The sequence below is a fragment of the Mirounga angustirostris genome, unplaced genomic scaffold (genome assembly GCF_029215605.1).
Source record: "Mirounga angustirostris isolate CCGP_5_RB_7025 unplaced genomic scaffold, mMirAng1.0.hap1 SCAF_11, whole genome shotgun sequence".
NCBI classification, from domain to species: domain Eukaryota; kingdom Metazoa; phylum Chordata; class Mammalia; order Carnivora; family Phocidae; genus Mirounga; species Mirounga angustirostris.
This window is the reverse complement of record NW_026991719.1, coordinates 167,514-185,658: the sequence shown is the minus strand read 5'-3', so window position 1 is coordinate 185,658 and position 18,145 is coordinate 167,514. Positions and strand designations below refer to the sequence as shown.

At 57.6% G+C, this 18,145-nt stretch overlaps 1 protein-coding gene across 2 annotated transcripts in view; it reads left to right on the top strand.

Moving 5' to 3' along the window:
- The window catches only part of PPP2R3B (protein phosphatase 2 regulatory subunit B''beta), a 59,486-nt gene that overhangs the window by 37,031 nt on the left and 4,310 nt on the right, over positions 1 to 18,145 (top strand). For both annotated transcript variants that reach the window (XM_064573654.1, XM_064573655.1), the window contains exons 3-12: positions 3,631 to 3,734; positions 4,013 to 4,115; positions 5,774 to 5,848; positions 6,365 to 6,451; positions 8,591 to 8,747; positions 12,364 to 12,412; positions 13,134 to 13,223; positions 13,435 to 13,610; positions 17,751 to 17,869; positions 17,939 to 18,045. In XM_064573654.1, coding sequence (XP_064429724.1) covers positions 3,631 to 3,734; positions 4,013 to 4,115; positions 5,774 to 5,848; positions 6,365 to 6,451; positions 8,591 to 8,747; positions 12,364 to 12,412; positions 13,134 to 13,223; positions 13,435 to 13,610; positions 17,751 to 17,869; positions 17,939 to 18,045 — 1,067 coding nt within the window. The remainder of the gene's footprint in view (positions 1 to 3,630; positions 3,735 to 4,012; positions 4,116 to 5,773; positions 5,849 to 6,364; positions 6,452 to 8,590; positions 8,748 to 12,363; positions 12,413 to 13,133; positions 13,224 to 13,434; positions 13,611 to 17,750; positions 17,870 to 17,938; positions 18,046 to 18,145) is intronic.

The window sequence follows — 18,145 nt, the reverse complement described above, 5'->3', positions numbered from 1 at the left end:
ACGCAGGGGCCCCCTTACAGGAGAGCGCACACAGCTTCGTGTGCATGGACCGCTTCGGGGACGGACGTGTGGCGCCATGAGGGGCCACGGTGCTGTGACCGCCAGTCCTGCATGCCGAAGCGTCCACACACCCACGTGACCACCCAGAGCTCCCACACGACCACCGCCCAGAGCTCCCACGTGACCAGCGCCCAGAGCTCCCACGCGACCACCGCCCAGAGCTCCCACGTGACCAGCCCCCAGAGCTCCCACGTGACCACCACCCAGAGCTCCCACGTGACCACCACCCAGAGCTCGGTGCCACCTGTTCGTGGCACCCAAGGAGTTCCCTTCGGCCCACTCCCGGTCAACACGCCAGGTCACCAGCCCATGCTCTGGATGCTGTCCTGGTTCACCTCTCACAAGTCGGGCTGGGTGTCCTTTCCCCTCCAGCTCCCCCAGCCCAGTGTGGCCTCCATGAAATTCATCCACACCTGCGTGGGGCACTGGTGTCTTGGTTGTGCCTAAAACACATGGGTGGGTCTTTGTGATCACTGCATTTTATTCCACGATATGGCCCGAAACCAACACCCTCAAAGGGCGTGAATCTACCAGCTTGTTCATCCAGCACCCTGCTTCTGGACACCTGGGTGGTTCCATCTGGAGCATCCCGAGTGAGGCCACTGGGACCATTCTTGGCCATGTCTTGTGGGAGCAAGCGTCAGGTCTCTGGGTCACTCCGAGAGGACAGTGTGTGGCCTGTGGGACTGCATGGCCAGCTCTCGGTAGACCCTGCCCGGCGGCTCTCTCCACCAGCCACATGCGTAAGCTCCGTTCCTTGCGTCCTTGCCAACGCCTGGTATTTTCAGTCCTCCGACTTCGAGCTGTTCCTGTGGGCCTCTCTGATCTCTCCTTACACACTTCTTTGCATCTCCATCGTGAGCGCTGATGCCGAGCACGTTTTTGTGGCCGAATGGGCGTCTGTGCGTTCTTTTCTCCGAGTGCCTGCTCAGGTCTCTTGCTCTCTTGTGCTGTGTGCCTTTTTCTCCTTGACCAGCAGTTCTTTAAAATCCTGCCTGTGAGTCCTTGTGAGACTTGCGTGTTGCACGTATTCTTTCCTGGTCTGTGGCTTGTCTTCACTGTCTTCACAGCATCTTCCAGCAGACAGTTCTCAAGTGAAGTTTACCTCTCTGTGCCCTCAGGGTTAAAGATGTGTTGGGTCCTGTGGGAGGGATCTTTGCTACTCCAAAATCAGGAAGAGCTTCTCTTACATTTTCTTGCATAAGGCTTACTGTTTTAGCATTCCCATTCAGGACCAGGATCCGTCGTGCGTTGATCGTTGTGCACAGTGTGAAGGAAGGTTTCCCGTTGTTGATGCAGTGCTCTCACTGAGAACATGGTTGTTCCCGCAGAACTGCAGGCCTGCCTTTCTCCTGAATCACTTGACAGGCTCAGGATCTCTTCCTCACTGCTCCCTGCCATTGGTCTGTCTGTCCCTCCTCGCACACATGCACCAGGTGTTCGCTGATGGAACTCTGCAAAATCCCTCCCTTCCTGTACGGGTTTCTGAGTAAGCTTTTGTATTTCCACACCACCACCACAGACACCCTGCTGCACGTCGATTGGCTTTCAGCTGAATCGGGGGGTCATTCGGGATCTAGCAGTGGGTCTCTGCCACAGGAGCTCAGCATGGGGTCTTCAGTGTCTCCCAACAACGGTGTGTGGTTGGCTTCGTGCAGATGGCACACAGTGCTGGTTAGATTTATTTGGGGGGTTTCTTTATGCTTTACATAGAGGGCACTGCTAAAAATTTCATTTTGTAATTGTCGGCCAGTGTGTTGAAATAGAATCGCCTCACGTACATTGTGCTTGCTTCTAGCAACTTTGCGGAAGTTACTTATTATAAAATTCTGTAAGTCCCTCGGGTCTTCTACACACTGTGTCGTTTCTGAATTACAGCAGTTTTGAGTCCTCCTCTTGGGCCTTTGTACCTTCCTGTCTTTCTCCCGCCCCCACGCCCTGGCCTCAGGACTCGTGGTGCCCTTGCCGTGGTCCCAGCTCGGACACGGAGGCATCATGTGTCACCCTTGCGTCTGATGTGAGCCATGGGTTTTCTGTGGATACCTTTATTAGAATGAGGTGTTCCGGGGCACCTGGCTGGCTCAGTTAGTGGAGCATGTGACTCTCGATCTTGGGGCTGTGAGTTTGAGTCCCATGTTAGGTGTAGAGATTACTTAAAAAATAAAAAAAAAATTTTTTTAAAGAGTAAGGTGTTCCCCTCTGTTCTCAGTTTCCTGGTCTGTTGTTTCTTAATTATTATTTTTGTAATGGCTGGATTCAGTTTGCAGACATGTATTCTGTATAAGATTTCTGCATCTGTGTTGATGAGACATGACTGACCCATAAATTTCCTTGTATCTTTGACAGATTTCAGTATCTGCTGTGTGTTGGCCTTATGATAAGAATTAAGAAACATCCCTTATGTTCAGTCCCTGGAAGAGTTTGTATGTAGTCAGTATGATTTCTTTCCTAAATGTTTGAGCAAACTCAATAGCGGAGCCATTGGGTCTGGACTTTTCTTTGGGAAAGTTTTACAGATTCAGTTTCTTGCAGACTTACAGCTCTGTTCAAATTTTCGGTTGTGTCCATTTGGGTTAGATTAAGCCTTCACGGGTGCTCTGTGCAGGTTACCAACGCTGTGGTGCATGTGGGCATGAAGTTATCCTAGTGTCCACTTCCTGTCTTCCTCATGCCTGTGGGAGGTGCGGTGACAGCTGACATTCGTAACTTGTGTTTTCTGTCTATTCTTGACGAGTTTTGCTAAAGGGTGTTTTATTTTTTAGATCTTCGAAGAACTGACTTTCAGTTTTGCTTTCTGTATTGAGTATTTGCTTTCTTTTGTTTTTTTTTTTTTAAAGATTTTATCTGACAGAAACAGCGAGAGAGGGAACACAAGCAGGGGGAGCTGGAGAGGGAGAAGCAGGTTCCCCGCAGAGCAGGGAGCCCGATGCGGGGCTCGCTCCCAGGACCCGGGGATCACGACCTGAGCCAAAGGCAGACGCTTAACGACTGAGCCTCCCAGGCACCCCTGTTTTATTTTCATGTCTGCCTATTCCAGCGTTCTTCCTTTTTTTCTTCCTTTTTTGAGGTAGAGCTTTGCTTTAGATCAGTGTTTTCCAGGCTTCTCTGCTGACAGACGTGCTCCACGCCGTAGTCTGCGCTCACGTGGTGAAGTTCCGGTGGGCGGTATTTTCCATGTCACGTTTAGAGCCCGTCCTCATTTACGCTGTCCGTTCCCTCGCCCATGGTTATCCCAAGCTGCTGCTGGACTCGCAGACTTCGGGGGCCTGCTGGTTGCCCGCTGATGGACCGTCTGCTGGACGGGTGCTCTGTTCCTGTCCCCGAGCTGCATTCCCGTCACCCGATGCGACAGCTAGGACAAGCACCTCTTGCTGTCCCTGGTGCGCGGGAGTGAATGCACGTCTTGTGTTTGGCGGGAACACTGCGCTCCTGTGTGCAGGGCTGATGGACTTGAAGGTCCAGTGTCTCTGCAGCAGAGGTTCGCTGCGGCATCCCCCTGGGGGCGCGCGATCGTGGCAGCAGCTGGGTGTCCAGGGGGCGCTGACTGCCCGCTGTGCCCTTGTACTGCAGGCCTGTGGCTGCCCGCTGTACTGGAAGGGGCCGCTGTTCTGCAGTGCAGGGGGAGAGCGCACGGGATCCATCTCTGTCCACAAGTTCGTCGCCATGTGGAGAAAGTGAGTCTCGCGCCTGTGTGCCGGGGGCGGTGCTGGGAAGGGAGGCGTGTCCCCAGCTCTGCATAGTCCCAAGGGCAGGTGCCGCCTCACGCTCACGTTCTGTGGCCGAGACGGCAAGAGGAGGGGGCTAAGCTCCAGGGCGTGTGGCATGGTGTGCTGTCCCTTCCCGGGCATGTCACACCCCGTCATGGCCCCGTGCCCTCCTCACCGCCTGTATCTGGGAGGGGCCTCGTGGATCTGGTGTGGGGGGACCGCTGGGACGTCCTCCATCATTGCAGGATCCTCCAGAACTGTCACGATGAGGCTGCCAAGTTCGTCCACCTGCTCATGAATCCTGGCTGTAATTACTTGGTGCAAGACGACTTCATCCCCTTCTTACAGGTATGGCCCGGCGTCCAGACCACACGCACCTCCTCCCAGGTCCACCCCTGCACGTACACCACACACTGGCTACGGGTCTGGCTCCCTTCCCTCAGGGTACTGCTTCCCACAGACATGGTCCAGGGCCCAGCCCCTCTCATGTGTGTGAGTGATGGGGCCACGTGTGTCCCACGTGGTGCAGGTGTGTGAGTGGCGGGACCACGTGCGCCCCACACGGTGCAGGTATGTGAGTGGGGGACCACGTGTGCCCCACGTGGTGCAGGTGTGTGAGTGGGGGGACCACGTGTGCCCCACACGGTGCCGGTGTGTGAGTGGCGGGACCACGTGTGCCCCATGTGGTGCAGGTGTGTGAGTGGGGGGACCACGTGTGCCCCACACGGTGCCGGTGTGTGAGTGGCGGGACCACGTGTGCCCCATGTGGTGCAGGTGTGTGAGTGGCGGGACCACGTGCGCCCCACACGGTGCAGGTATGTGAGTGGGGGACCACGTGTGCCCCACGTGGTGCAGGTGTGTGAGTGGGGGGACCACGTGTGCCCCGTGGGGGGACCACGTGTGCCCCACACGGTGCCGGTGTGTGAGTGGCGGGACCACGTGTGCCCCATGTGGTGCAGGTGTGTGAGTGGGGGGACCACGTGTGCCCCACACGGTGCAGGTGTGTGAGTGGGGGGACCACGTGTGTCCCACGTGGTGCAGGTGTGTGAGTGGGAGGATCACGTGTGCCCCATGTGGTGCAGGTGTGTGAGTGGGGGGACCACGTGTGCCCCACACGGTGCCGGTGTGTGAGTGGCGGGACCACGTGTGCCCCATGTGGTGCAGGTGTGTGAGTGGGGGGACCACGTGTGCCCCACACGGTGCAGGTGTGTGAGTGGCAGGACCACGTGTGTCCCACGTGGTGCAGGTGTGTGAGTGGGAGGATCACGTGTGCCCCACACGGTGCAGGTGTGTGAGTGGCAGGACCACGTGTGCTGCATGTGCAGTTGTGTGAGTGGGAGGATCACGTGTGCCCCATGTGGTGCAGGTGTGTGAGTGGGGGGACCACGTGTGCCCCACACGGTGCAGGTGTGTGTGAGTGGGAGGACCAAATGCAGCTGCAGAGCATGAGGCCACAGAGACATGGGAACTAGAGCCCGACTCTGTCACCTGCTGCATAAAAACAGGTCATGGTGTTCTAGAACATTCTTTGCTTTCCTTGAGACTCATTTAGAGCATCGTGGCACAGTCTGAGACAGATAATCGAGGGTGAATGGTAGATCTGTCACTGGCCCTTCTGTGTAGCCATTCTGAGTAACTGGATTATTCCAGCAGATGTCCCCTAAAGGCTCACGTGACTGCAGCTCATAAAACGAGGGTATTTAAACCCTTCCTGTGGACCCCTGTGTGGGTCCTTGTGCGTTTATATGCGTTGAGTCCCAGTTAATTGTCAGAGGTCACGATGGTCGCTTCCACCACCCTGTCCCATGCTTCCTCAGCGTGCAGCCTAAGGGATTTACAGAGTCGCGCTCTTGGGGTTACGTTTCGTAAGCAGCTGTGTGGCCGGAGTGTTCTGTGCACAGCAGCCGTGTCCCTGTGGAAGCCGCAGGGGTTCGCAAAGATACAGGTGCTCGTGCTGGGCGGGCACGGAGCGTGTCCCCGAGCTCCATTTTGTCTTCCGTGTGCAGGACGTGGTGAACACGCACCCGGGCTTAGCCTTCCTGAAGGAGGCGTCAGAGTTCCACTCTCGCTACATCACCACCGTGAGTATTCGGGACAGCCGCTGCCCCGGGGACCCCGGCTACAGGCCCCACCACACATTTGAATGAGGACCCAGATCCTCGGGCCATGGCCTTTCTGGACCCTGATTTTCTCGCCCACGGATAAGATGTTGGCAGTGCGTGCTGAGTGGGGCCGAGGGAGGGTCCTCGAGAGGCAGATGTCCCGTGTGGAGGCACAGAGCACAGCGAGCTCGTGGAGAGCCTGGCGGGTCTTCCCACGTGCCTGGAACTCAGAAACTAGCACAATGGGGCATCCCAGAGATCCGTGTGCACTCCCTCCCCGGGCCGGAGGGAGAGGGCTGGCCGTGGGCTTCTCAGCCTGGGAGGACGTCTTAGCTTTGGGGGAACACACGTGCCTGCTCTTTGGACCACAGGGTTCACAGGCACTTTCATCCCCAACCCAACTGTTTGGCAAACGCAGAGTGGGTGCCTCGGCCAGCACATGGGGTCCTGCATCCCCCGGTGTCCAGGCACTCTGCTGACGCCTTCCTCCTGCAGGTCATACAGAGGATCTTCTACACCGTCAACAGGTCCTGGTCAGGGAGGATCACGTGTGCAGAGCTCCGCAGGAGCACCTTCCTGCAGGTAGGCCACTGGCCAATGGGGACACGGGCCTCTGTACGTCCATGCCTCCTGTCCACCTGCCTTCCTGTCTGCCATTCTCCATCCTGTATCTTCCATCCACCAATCTATCCTCCACCCTCCACCCTGGACCATCCATCCTCCACCCTCCACCCACCCATCCATCCATCCTCCACCCTCCACCCATCCATCCTCCACCCTCCATCCTCTATCTTCCATCTACCAATCCACACTTCATCCTCCACCCTCCACCCTCCACCCTCCACCCTGGACCATCCATCCTCCACCCTCCACCCATCCATCCATCCATTCTCCACCCTCCACTCTCCATTCTCTTATCTTCCATCTACCAATCCACACTTCATCCTCCACCCTGCACCCTGGACCATCCATCCTCCACCCTCCACCCACCCATCCATCCATCCTCTACTCCACCCATCCATCCATCCTCCACCCTCTACCCATCCAGCCTCCACCCTCCATCCTCTATCTTCCATCCACCAATCCACCCTTCATCCTCCACCCTCCACCCTGGACCATCCATCCTCTACTCTCTACCCATCATTCCATGCTCTACTCTCTACCCATCCATCCATCCATCCATCCTCCACCCTCCGTTCTCTATCTTCTATCCACCAATCCACCCTTCATCCTCCACCCTGCACCCTTGACCATCCATCCTCCACCCTCTACCCATTCATCTATCCTCAACCCTCTACCTATCCATCCATCCTCCACTCTCCACCCATCCATCCATCCTCCACCCTCTACCCATTCATCCTCCACCCTCTACCCATCCATCCTCCACCCTCTACCCATCCATCCTCCACCCTCCATCCTCTGTCTTCCATCCACCAGTCCACCCTCCATCCTCCATCCTCCACCCTAGACCATCCATCCTCCATCCTCTACCCATCCATCCATCCTTCACCATCTGCCCATCCATCCATCCATCCATCCTTCACCCTCTACCTGTCCATCCATCCTCCATCCTCTACCTGTCCATCCATCCTCCACCCTCCATTCTGGACCATCCATCCTCCACCATCTACCCATCCGTCCTCCACTCTCCACCCATCTATCCATCCTTCACCTTCTACCCATCCATCCATTTTCCATCCTCTACCCATCCATCCACCCTCCATCCTCTATCTTCCATCTACCAATCCACCCTTCATCCTCCACCCTCCACTCTGGACCATCCATCCTCCACCATCTACCCATCCATCCTCCACTCTCCACCCATCCATCCATCCTTCACCCTTTGCCCATCCATCCATCCTCCACCCTCCACCCTCTATCTTCCATCCACCAATCCACCCTCATCCTCCACTCTCCACTCTGGACTGTCCATCCTCCACCCTCTACCCATCCATCCATCCTCCACCCTCTACCCATCTATCTATCCTCCATCCTCTACCCATCCATCCATCCTCCATCCTCTACCCTCTATCTTCCATCCACCAATCCACCCTTCATCCTCCACTCTCCACTCTGGACCGTCCATCCTCCACCCTCTACCCATCCATCCATCCTCCACCCTCCACCACCCATCCTCCATTGTCTCCCATCCGTATCTTTCATCTTCTGTCTTCTCCTCCATCCATCCTCCATCCTTCCTTCCATCCTCCACCCTCTTACGTCTATCATGCGTCCTTCACCCGTCCATCTTCCATTCTCCATCTTTCTGTTCACCATCGTCCTCCATCCATCTCTACCCATCTACCCACCCATTGACCATCCACCGTCCATGCAGGAGAAATGATCCATAGGCACTGGAGATCAAGGTGTCCTCTTCACTCAGGCTCAGTGCACGTGTGGGCATTAATGAGGAAGGTGCTGATCTGCCCACAGAAGGAGGCTCCAGGCTGTGAGAGGGTTGACACTCGCAAGGCTGCCGCATGTTGCCAGCAGTAGCCAGGCTGAGTTTTAGGCACAACCCTGACCGCAGTGCATTCCTGACCTAGATGCTGTGCTCCTGACCCCAGGCTTGTCTTGACCAGTTCTGGGCCCTCCACCCTCATAATATGAGACACCTGGGAGGGTCCCACCCACAGGAAGCCCAGCTCCTGTGCCCTCCCACCCACAGGAAGCCCAGCTCCTGTGGAAAATGCACCAGTTCTGTTGGGTTTGTTTTGGCAGAATGTGGCGCTCTTGGAAGAGGAAGCAGACATCAATCAGCTGACAGAGTACTTCTCCTATGAGCACTTCTATGTCATTTACTGCAAGTTCTGGGAGCTGGACACGGACCATGACCTTCTCATCGATTCCCAGGACCTGGCCCGGCACAACGACCACGGTTAGTATGCAGCCTGTGTGGGACAAGGGGACCTATAGGTGCTGGCCCCTCAGGCACCCTGCTCTGTCCAGTGCCACTGGCCATGGCCACCTCCCCTGGGCCTGTGGCCTGATGTCTAAAATTGCCTTCCTCTTTTTCATGCCCATCGTCTCCAGGAGTGGTATGTTCTTGCAGGACATACGGGAGACGCAGGATGCACATGCACGAGACAGCTGAGGGATGGGGACACATGTGGGACATGCAGGGCACACAAGATGGGGACACACATGGGTCATGATGCACACAGGAGACAGAAACACACACACATTGCAGGGTGCTGACCTGCCCACAAAGGAGCCTCCAGCTGCGAGAGCGGTGGTGCTCGCAGGGTTGGTCCATGCTGCTGGCGGCAGCCAGGCCAGGTCTCGGGTGCGACCCTGACCTGGGTGTCGTGAGAAGGCAGGCAGAGGGGTCAGAGCTGACCCTGTTCTGTGCAGCCCACGAGGCAGGTTTCCTTTGCTGGTCCAGGTTTTCAGTCTTTGGATGTGTGCATCCAAGTGAACTGTCACACAGTTCACTGTGTACTATAACAGAGGGGCCCTAAAACAACAGCCAAGTACCCTCGAAGTATCTACAGTCAAGGAATTTATGGGCGGTCACCCAGGAGGGCTGTACAGGAGTTTGCTGAGGTGGTTGTAAGAAATGACCACGAACCGGGCCCGTCCCACAACAGGAATTCGTCCTCTCCCAGCTCTGGAGACCAGAGTCCGAGATCCAGGCGGGGCAGGACCACTGAGATCCAGGCGAGGCAGTGCCATGTTCCAGGGAGGGTCCTCCCTGCCTCTTCCAGCTTCTGGGGCTCCAGGAGTCCCTGGGCTTGTGGCCGCATCCCTCCCATCTCTGCCTCCGTCCTCACGTGGCTTCTCCTCTGTGTCTGTGTCTCCTCTCTGTCTCTTACAAGGACACGTGTCATTGGATTTAGGGTCACCTCATCCAGGATGAACTCCTCTCAGATCCTTCACTTCATCACATCTGCAAAGACCTATTTCCATTTAAGGTTCAGGAATCAGGATTTAGAAATGTTTTTTTGGGGAGACACAAGTCAGCCTGTTGTAGCACCCAGTCATTTCGTATCAGGATAACATTCATCAAGGTAGGATGAATTGGGAGATGTGGAAAGAGACTGTCTTCGTTTCTCTGTCTTGTGGGTCCCATGTTTGGTATGGGCTGAGCTGTGTCCCCCCAAAATTCATTTGTCAGAGCCACATTCTCCAGGACTCCAGAATGGGACCATAAATGGAAGTGGGGTCTTCAAAGAGGTGATTACGGTAAAATGAGATCATTAGGCTGGGCCCTGATCTCATAGGATTGGGGTCTTACAAGAAGAGGGATGAGGACACAGACACATGCAGAGGGACGACCACGTGAGGACATGGGGAGAAGACGGGGTCCACATGCCAAGGAGAGAGGCCTCAGGAGGAACCAGCCTCAGCCCCGCCTGGATCTCAGACTCCCAGCCTCCAGACCCACCTGGATCTCAGACTCCCAGCCTCGGCCCCACCTGGATCTCAGACTCCCAGCCTCCAGCCCACCTGGGTCTCAGACTCCCAGCCTTGGCCCCACCTGGATCTCACTCACACTCCCAGCCTCCAGACCCAGTTGGATCTCAGACTCCCAGCCTCCAGCCCCTCGTGGGTCTCAGACTTCCAGCCTCAGCCCCTCCTGGATTTCAGACTCCCAGCCTTAGCCCCTCCTGGATCTCAGACTCCCAGCCTCCAGCCCACCTGGGTCTCAGACTCCCAGCCTTGGCCCCACCTGGATCTCACTCACACTCCCAGCCTCCAGCCCCACCTGGATCACAGACTCCCAGCCTCCAGCCCCTCGTGGGTCTCAGATTCCCAGCCTCAGCCCCTCCTGGATCTCAGACTCCCAGCCTCCAGCCCCTCGTGGGTCTCAGACTCCCAGCCTCAGCCCCTTCTGGATCTCAGACTCCCAGCCTCCAGCCCCTCTTGGATCTCAGACTCTCAGCCTCCAGCCCCTCGTGGGTCTCAGACTTCCAGCCTCGGCCCCTCCTGGATCTCAGACTCCCAGCCTCCAGTCCTTCTGGATCTCAGACTCCCAGCCTCCAGCCCCATCTGGATCTCATACTCCCAGCCTCGGCCCCACCTGGATCTCACTCACACTCCCAGCCTCCAGCCCCTCCTTGGATCTCAGACTCCCAGCCTCAGCCCCGCCTGGATCTCAGACTCCCACCCTCGGCCCCTCCTGGATCTCACACTCACAGCCTGCAGACCCATTTGGATCTCAGACTCCCAGCCTCCAGCCCCATCTGGATCTCAGACTCCCAGCCTCGGCCCCACCTGGATCTCACTCACACTCCCAGCCTCCAGCCCCTCCTTGGATCTCAGACTCCCAGCCTCTAGCCCCACTTGGATCTCAGACTCCCAGCCTCAGCCCCGCCTGGATCTCAGACTCCCACCCTCGGCCCCTCCTGGATCTCACACTCACAGCCTGCAGACCCATTTGGATCTCAGACTCCCAGCCTCCAGCCCCAGTTGGATCTCAGACTCCCAGCCTCAGTCCCTCCTGGATCTCAGACTCCCAGCCTCAGCCCCACCTGGATCTCAGACTCCCAGCCTCCAGACCCATCTGGATCTCGCACTCCCAGCCTCGGCCCCTCCTGGATCTCACACTCCCAGCCTCCAGCCCACCTGGATCTCAGACTCCCACCCTCGGCCCCTCCTGGATCTCACACTCACAGCCTGCAGACCCATTTGGATCTCAGACTCCCAGCCTCCAGCCCCAGTTGGATCTCAGACTCCCAGCCTCGGCCCCGCCTGGATCTCAGACTCCCACCCTCGGCTCCTCCTGGATCTCAGACTCCCAGCCTCCAGCCCCACTTGGATCTCAGACTCCCAGCCTCCAGCCCCACTTGGATCTCAGACTCCCAGCCTCAGCCCCTCCTGGATCTCAGACTCCCAGCCTCCAGCCCACCTGGATCTCAGACTCCCACCCTCGGCCCCTCCTGGATCTCACACTCCCAGCCTCCAGCCCCAGTTGGATCTCAGACTCCCAGCCTCCAGCCCCACCTGGATCTCAGACTCCCAGCCTCCGTCTCACCTGGATCTCAGACTCCCAGCCTCCAGCCCACCTGGATCTCAGACTCGCAGCCTCCAAGACCAGGAGAGAATAAACGTGTTGTTTAAGCTGCCCCATCGGTGGTGCTTTGTGACAGGCGCCTAAGCTGACTGATGGCAGTGCTTTTCACTTCTCATTTGTCCGGTTTTAGTTTAAACACATTTGGTTTTAAAATCAAAGGGAGAGTGTTTGGAGGTGGAGCATCTGAGAGTGGGACTATAAATGTGCTCTGCTCTTTAGTCTGCTTCTGTCTTGGAGTCCCTGGGTCAGCTTTCCACTCTCGTGGCTCGGACTGGGGCTCAGTCCTCGGAACAGGAAGGCTCTGGGCAGCGCCCTGGGGAGGACACACGCGGGAGAGTAGGTTCCTCAGGCTCCACCCCCGCCAGGCCCGGGGCTCAGCATTTCAGACCCGAGCCTGCCCAGCTTTCCCGCACGTTTGAGGTTGGGCCGTGACCGCAGGTATGTGCAGGCGGCTCACAGCCCGGTTCTGTTTCGGCAGCTATATCCACCAAGATGATCGAGAGGATATTCTCAGGGGCGGTGACGAGGTACGTCTTAACAGCCATTTTCTTGTGATTTGGGGCCATGTTCTGTGCCTGAGTGCGGTTCTCATTCATTCCCTAATGTGAGCTTGTCGTGTGTTGAGAGGGAGTGCCATTGTCACGTGAGGTCATGAGGAAGACACACATGCTGTTGTCACACAAGGTCGTAAATAAGGGAGGACACATGCCACTGTCACGTGAGGTCCTAGTGGAGGACATCTTTGTCACATGAGGTCATTAAGGGAGGACACATGCCATTGTCACACAAGCTCCTAAGGGGGAACAGCTTTGTCATGTGACGTCGTCGGGGGACATGCACAGTTCTGTTCCACCAGATCATAATGAGGGGGACACACGTCTTTGTCATGTGAGGTCGTAAGGGGGGGGCAAACACCATTATCACATGAGGTCGTTTAGTAAGGGGTGGGGGAGCACAGGCCCCGTGTGGGTGGGTCATGTCAGGCCCTGGGCCTCTGAGAGGGCCCTGGAGTAGGCCGCGAGGCAACTGTGACTGAGGCCACAGACGCCGGTCCTGCCCTACCTGCAATTCCAGGGACCCCCTGCGTGCACGTGCCCTTTAAAGCCCACCCCCAGGTGGGAGTCCGGTGTGGGACGGGGCCAAATGCAAGGCTCCACTCTCCCAGCAGGGAGGTGGGCCGGGGCCTCCCACCTCACGCCGCTTCTCCCTGACACACGTCTTGCCTGTTGGTCTCAACCCTGAACCCAGGGGCAGGAAAGTCCAGAAGGAAGGAAAGATAAGCTACGCTGACTTTGTCTGGTTTTTGATTTCTGAAGAGGACAAGAAAACTCCAACCAGGTACGTATTTGGGGGCTGTCCTGGTACAGCAGTTGGCAGCCGTAGGCTACCGGTCAGCCCTGAGCGTGGGCACCACCAGGGCTCCATCCAGGCAAGGCCAGTCCCAGGCGGGCTGCACACTGCAGCTGGTCCCGGTGGGCTCAGTCCCCAGCGGGGTCGGTCCCAGGCGGCCAGGCTGACCGAGGCTCGCCCGGACCTGCTGTGACTGCAGCATCGAGTATTGGTTCCGCTGCATGGACCTGGATGGGGACGGCGCGCTGTCCATGTTCGAGCTGGAGTACTTCTATGAGGAGCAGTGCCGCAGGCTGGACAGCATGGCCATCGAGGCCCTGCCCTTCGAGGACTGCCTCTGCCAGATGCTGGACCTGGTGAAGCCGCAGAACGAAGGTAGTGGCCCCGGAGGTGGGACAGCCCGTGTGAGGGGACGCCCCCTTGTGAGGGAACGTACCCCTGTGAGGGGACACAATGTCTGAGGTGATTCCTCACTGTAAGCTGTGATGTACCCCCATGTGAGGGGACACCGGCACGTGACCTGTCCCTGTGTGAGGGGACATGTAATGTGAGGTGATTTTTCCCCCCATGAGATGTGATGCTTCGTGTGAGGAGATGTCCCTGTATGAGGGGGACACATCGTGTGAGGAGATGTCCTCCTGTGTGAGGGGACACATCGTGTGAGGTGATTTTTCCCCCCATGAGATGTGATGATGTGGTGCCCCCCCGTGTGAGGGGACACATCCTATGAGGTGATTTCCCCTCCCCCATGAGATGTGATGCTTCGTGTGAGGAGATGTCCCTGTATGAGGGGGACACATCGTATGAGGAGATGTCCTCCTGTGTGAGGGGACACGTAATGTGAGCTGATCTCCCCCCATCCCCCGTGAGATGTGATGATGTGATGCCCCCCCCATGTGAGGGGATGTCCTGTGTGGGGACACATCATGTGAGGTGATTTTTCCCCCCATGAGATGTGATGATGTGGTGCCCCCCCGTGTGAGGGGACACATCCTATGAGGTGATTTCCCCTCCCCCATGAGATGTGATGCTTCGTGTGAGGAGATGTCCCTGTATGAGGGGGACACATCGTGTGAGGAGATGTCCTCCTGTGTGAGGGGACACATCGTGTGAGGAGATGTCCTCCTGTGTGAGGGGACACATCGTGTGAGGAGATGTCCTCCTGTGTGAGGGGACATATCGTGTGAGGAGATTTTTCCCCCCATGAGATGTGATGATGTGGTGCCTCCCCGTGTGAGGGGACACATCGTGTGAGGAGATGTTCCCTGCTTGAGGGGACACGTAATGTGAGGTGATTCTCCCCCGCCATGAGATATGATGATGTGATGCCCCCCCCCATGTGAGGGGACACATCCTATGAGGTGATTTCCCCTCCCCCATGAGATGTGATGCTTCGTGTGAGGAGATGTCCCTGTATGAGGGGGACACATCGTGTGAGGAGATGTCCTCCTGTGTGAGGGGACACATCGTGTGAGGAGATGTCCTCCTGTGTGAGGGGACACATCGTGTGAGGAGATGTCCTCCTGTGTGAGGGGACACATCGTGTGAGGTGATTTTTCCCCCCATGAGATGTGATGATGTGGTGCCTCCCCGTGTGAGGGGACACATCGTGTGAGGAGATGTTCCCTGCTTGAGGGGACACGTAATGTGAGGTGATTCTCCCCCGCCATGAGATATGATGATGTGATGCCCCCCCCCATGTGAGGGGACACATCCTATGAGGTGATTTCCCCTCCCCCATGAGATGTGATGCTTCGTGTGAGGAGATGTCCCTGTATGAGGGGGACACATCGTGTGAGGAGATGTCCTCCTGTGTGAGGGGACACATCGTGTGAGGAGATGTCCTCCTGTGTGAGGGGACACATCGTGTGAGGAGATGTCCTCCTGTGTGAGGGGACACATCGTGTGAGGTGATTTTTCCCCCCATGAGATGTGATGATGTGGTGCCTCCCCGTGTGAGGGGACACATCGTGTGAGGAGATGTTCCCTGCTTGAGGGGACACGTAATGTGAGGTGATTCTCCCCCGCCATGAGATATGATGATGTGATGCCCCCCCCCATGTGAGGGGACACATCCTATGAGGTGATTTCCCCTCCCCCATGAGATGTGATGCTTCGTGTGAGGAGATGTCCCTGTATGAGGGGGACACATCGTGTGAGGAGATGTCCTCCTGTGTGAGGGGACACATCGTGTGAGGTGATTTTTCCCCCCATGAGATGTGATGATGTGGTGCCCCCCCGTGTGAGGGGACACATCCTATGAGGTGCTTTCCCCTCCCCCATGAGATGTGATGCTTCGTGTGAGGAGATGTCCCTGAATGAGGGAGACACATCGTATGAGGAGATGTCCCCCTGTGTGAGGGGACACATCGTGTGAGGTGATTTTTCCCCCCATGAGATGTGATGATGTGGTGCCTCCCCGTGTGAGGGGACACATCGTGTGAGGAGATGTTCCCTGCTTGAGGGGACACGTAATGTGAGGTGATTCTCCCCCGCCATGAGATATGATGATGTGATGCCCCCCCCCCATGTGAGGGGACACATCCTATGAGGTGATTTCCCCTCCCCCATGAGATGTGATGCTTCGTGTGAGGAGATGTCCCTATATGAGGGGGACACATCGTATGAGGAGATGTCCCCCTGTGTGAGGGGACACATCGTGTGAGGTGATTTTTCCCCCCATGAGATGTGATGATGTGGTGCCTCCCCGTGTGAGGGGACACATCCTATGAGGTGATTTCCCCTCTCCCATGAGATGTGATGCTTCGTGTGAGGAGATGTCCCTATATGAGGGGGACACATCGTATGAGGAGATGTCCCCCTGTGTGAGGGGACACATCGTGTGAGGTGATTTTTCCCCCCATGAGATGTGATGATGTGGTGCCTCCCCGTGTGAGGGGACACATCCTATGAGGTGATTTCCCCTCCCCCATGAGATGTGATGGTTCGTGTGAGGAGATGTCCCTGTATGAGGGGACACGTAATGTGAGGTGATTCTGCCCCGCCATGAGATATGATGTTGTGATGCCCCCCCCATGTGAGGGGACACATCTTATGAGGTGATTTCCCCTCCCCCATGAGATGTGATGCTTCGTGTGAGGAGATGTCCCTGTATGAGGGGGACACATCGTATGAGGAGATGTCCCCCTGTGTGAGGGGACACATCATGTGAGGTGATGCCCCCGTGTAAGTTGTAATGCCCCCCCATGTGAGGAGATGTCCCCAAGACATCCCCCCGTGATACTGTTGCCCCCACCTGTGTGAGGGCAGGTCCCCTCTGTGAGACGTGAGGGGCACCCCATGTGAGGTGTGCTCATGTGGCGGGATGTCCCCCTGGGGTGCTCCCCCTGTGTAAGGGACACCCCGTGTGACGGGCTGTTCTTCCTGTAAGATGGGCTGCGTCTGTGTGAGGGCACATTTCCCTTGAGTGAGGGGATCCCCCATATAAGGAGAGGTCCTCCTGTGAGGTGTGATGGTCCCTGAGTGAGAGACACCTGTGTGAAGGGACGCCCACTCAGGGAATGGCCATCCCTACTCTGAGTTGGTGACAAGGGTGAGCGGGGCCTTGGGGAGGCCTGGTACCAACCGTATGTCACAAGACCCCACCCAGGACCGGGTGAGGTGGTGTCGTCATGTGTGACGTGAGCACCCTTGTTCACTGGTGGCGGCCACTCCTGAGTGCGGACACAGTGCGTCCCGGCTGTCCCCCTTCCCCTGCCTCCCTCAGGCCCCGTGTGCGCCCCTCAGCTCTCACCCGCGCTGAGGGCCCTGTCCTGTTGGGTGAGGACACCTGTCCTACCAGGGTCAGGAGGGTGGATGTTCCTGACCCCACGTCTCCCTGCCTCTGCTCCCTGGTTCCCCACCTCAGGGACTCAAGCCCACGTTCCTGGTGTGGGGCGGTGCCGTGGGCGCCTGGCCCTCCCCGCCCAGGATCCCACCTGGGGTCCTCCCGACACCCCCCAGCTGAGGAGCCTGCGTCCGGGGAGAGGCCAGCAGTGGCACAAGGAAGGACCCCAGGACACCTTCCAGGGTCAGAGGGACAGAGGGAGACTCTTCCCAGCTGCGATGCCTTGATTAGTATTGTTTCCACGTCGTGGAATCCTGGCCTTGGGGTATTTATGGTCTTTGTGGGTCGTTCTGGGGCCCCATGTCCGGGTCCTCCCGAGCGGGGGATTTCCTCCTGTCCCGCCTCAGGCTGCGTGATGTGTGCCTGGGCGCCCCCTGGCGGCCAGAGCCGCTCTCTGTTCCTGCGCCCCGCCTCCACGACTGTCGTCTGACCCGTTCTGGGGCACACAGGTCCCCAGGCTTCTGGTCTGCCCTGCTCCCCCACCCAGCCTTCCTGCCCACACCAGGAACCACCTCGTGCGGGTGTGTTTTGTGCCCAGTTGCATCAGAAGATGCAGCATCGTGCCATGTTTTTCAAGGCGCATCGTGACGGACGTGCGCACACGTCAAGTGCGATTTGTGAAAGCGCCCCCGGGCGCACTCGTCTCTGAACCGTTTCGTCTCCTGCAGGGAGAATCACGCTCCATGACCTGAAGAAGTGCAAACTCGCCAATGTGTTCTTTGATACCTTCTTCAACATCGAGAAATACCTCGACCACGAGCAGAAGGAACAGGCCTCCCTGCTCAGGGTGAGTGTGGCAAGGAGCACGTGGGGTGGCGGCCGCATCCGCCCCGCATGACACACCTGTCCCGTCTAGGAGAGTGAGAGCGAAGGCCCCGAGCTCTCCGACTGGGAGAAGTACGCCGCCGAGGAGTACGACATCCTGGTGGCCGAGGAGGCTGCGGGAGAGCCCTGGGAGGACGGGTGAGTGTGCGGACGGGACGCAGAGATGGCCGGGAGGGCCACGCGTGGCACGTGGGCAGCGGGCGCCTCCTTTCCCACATCCACCGGACCCCCACGGGCT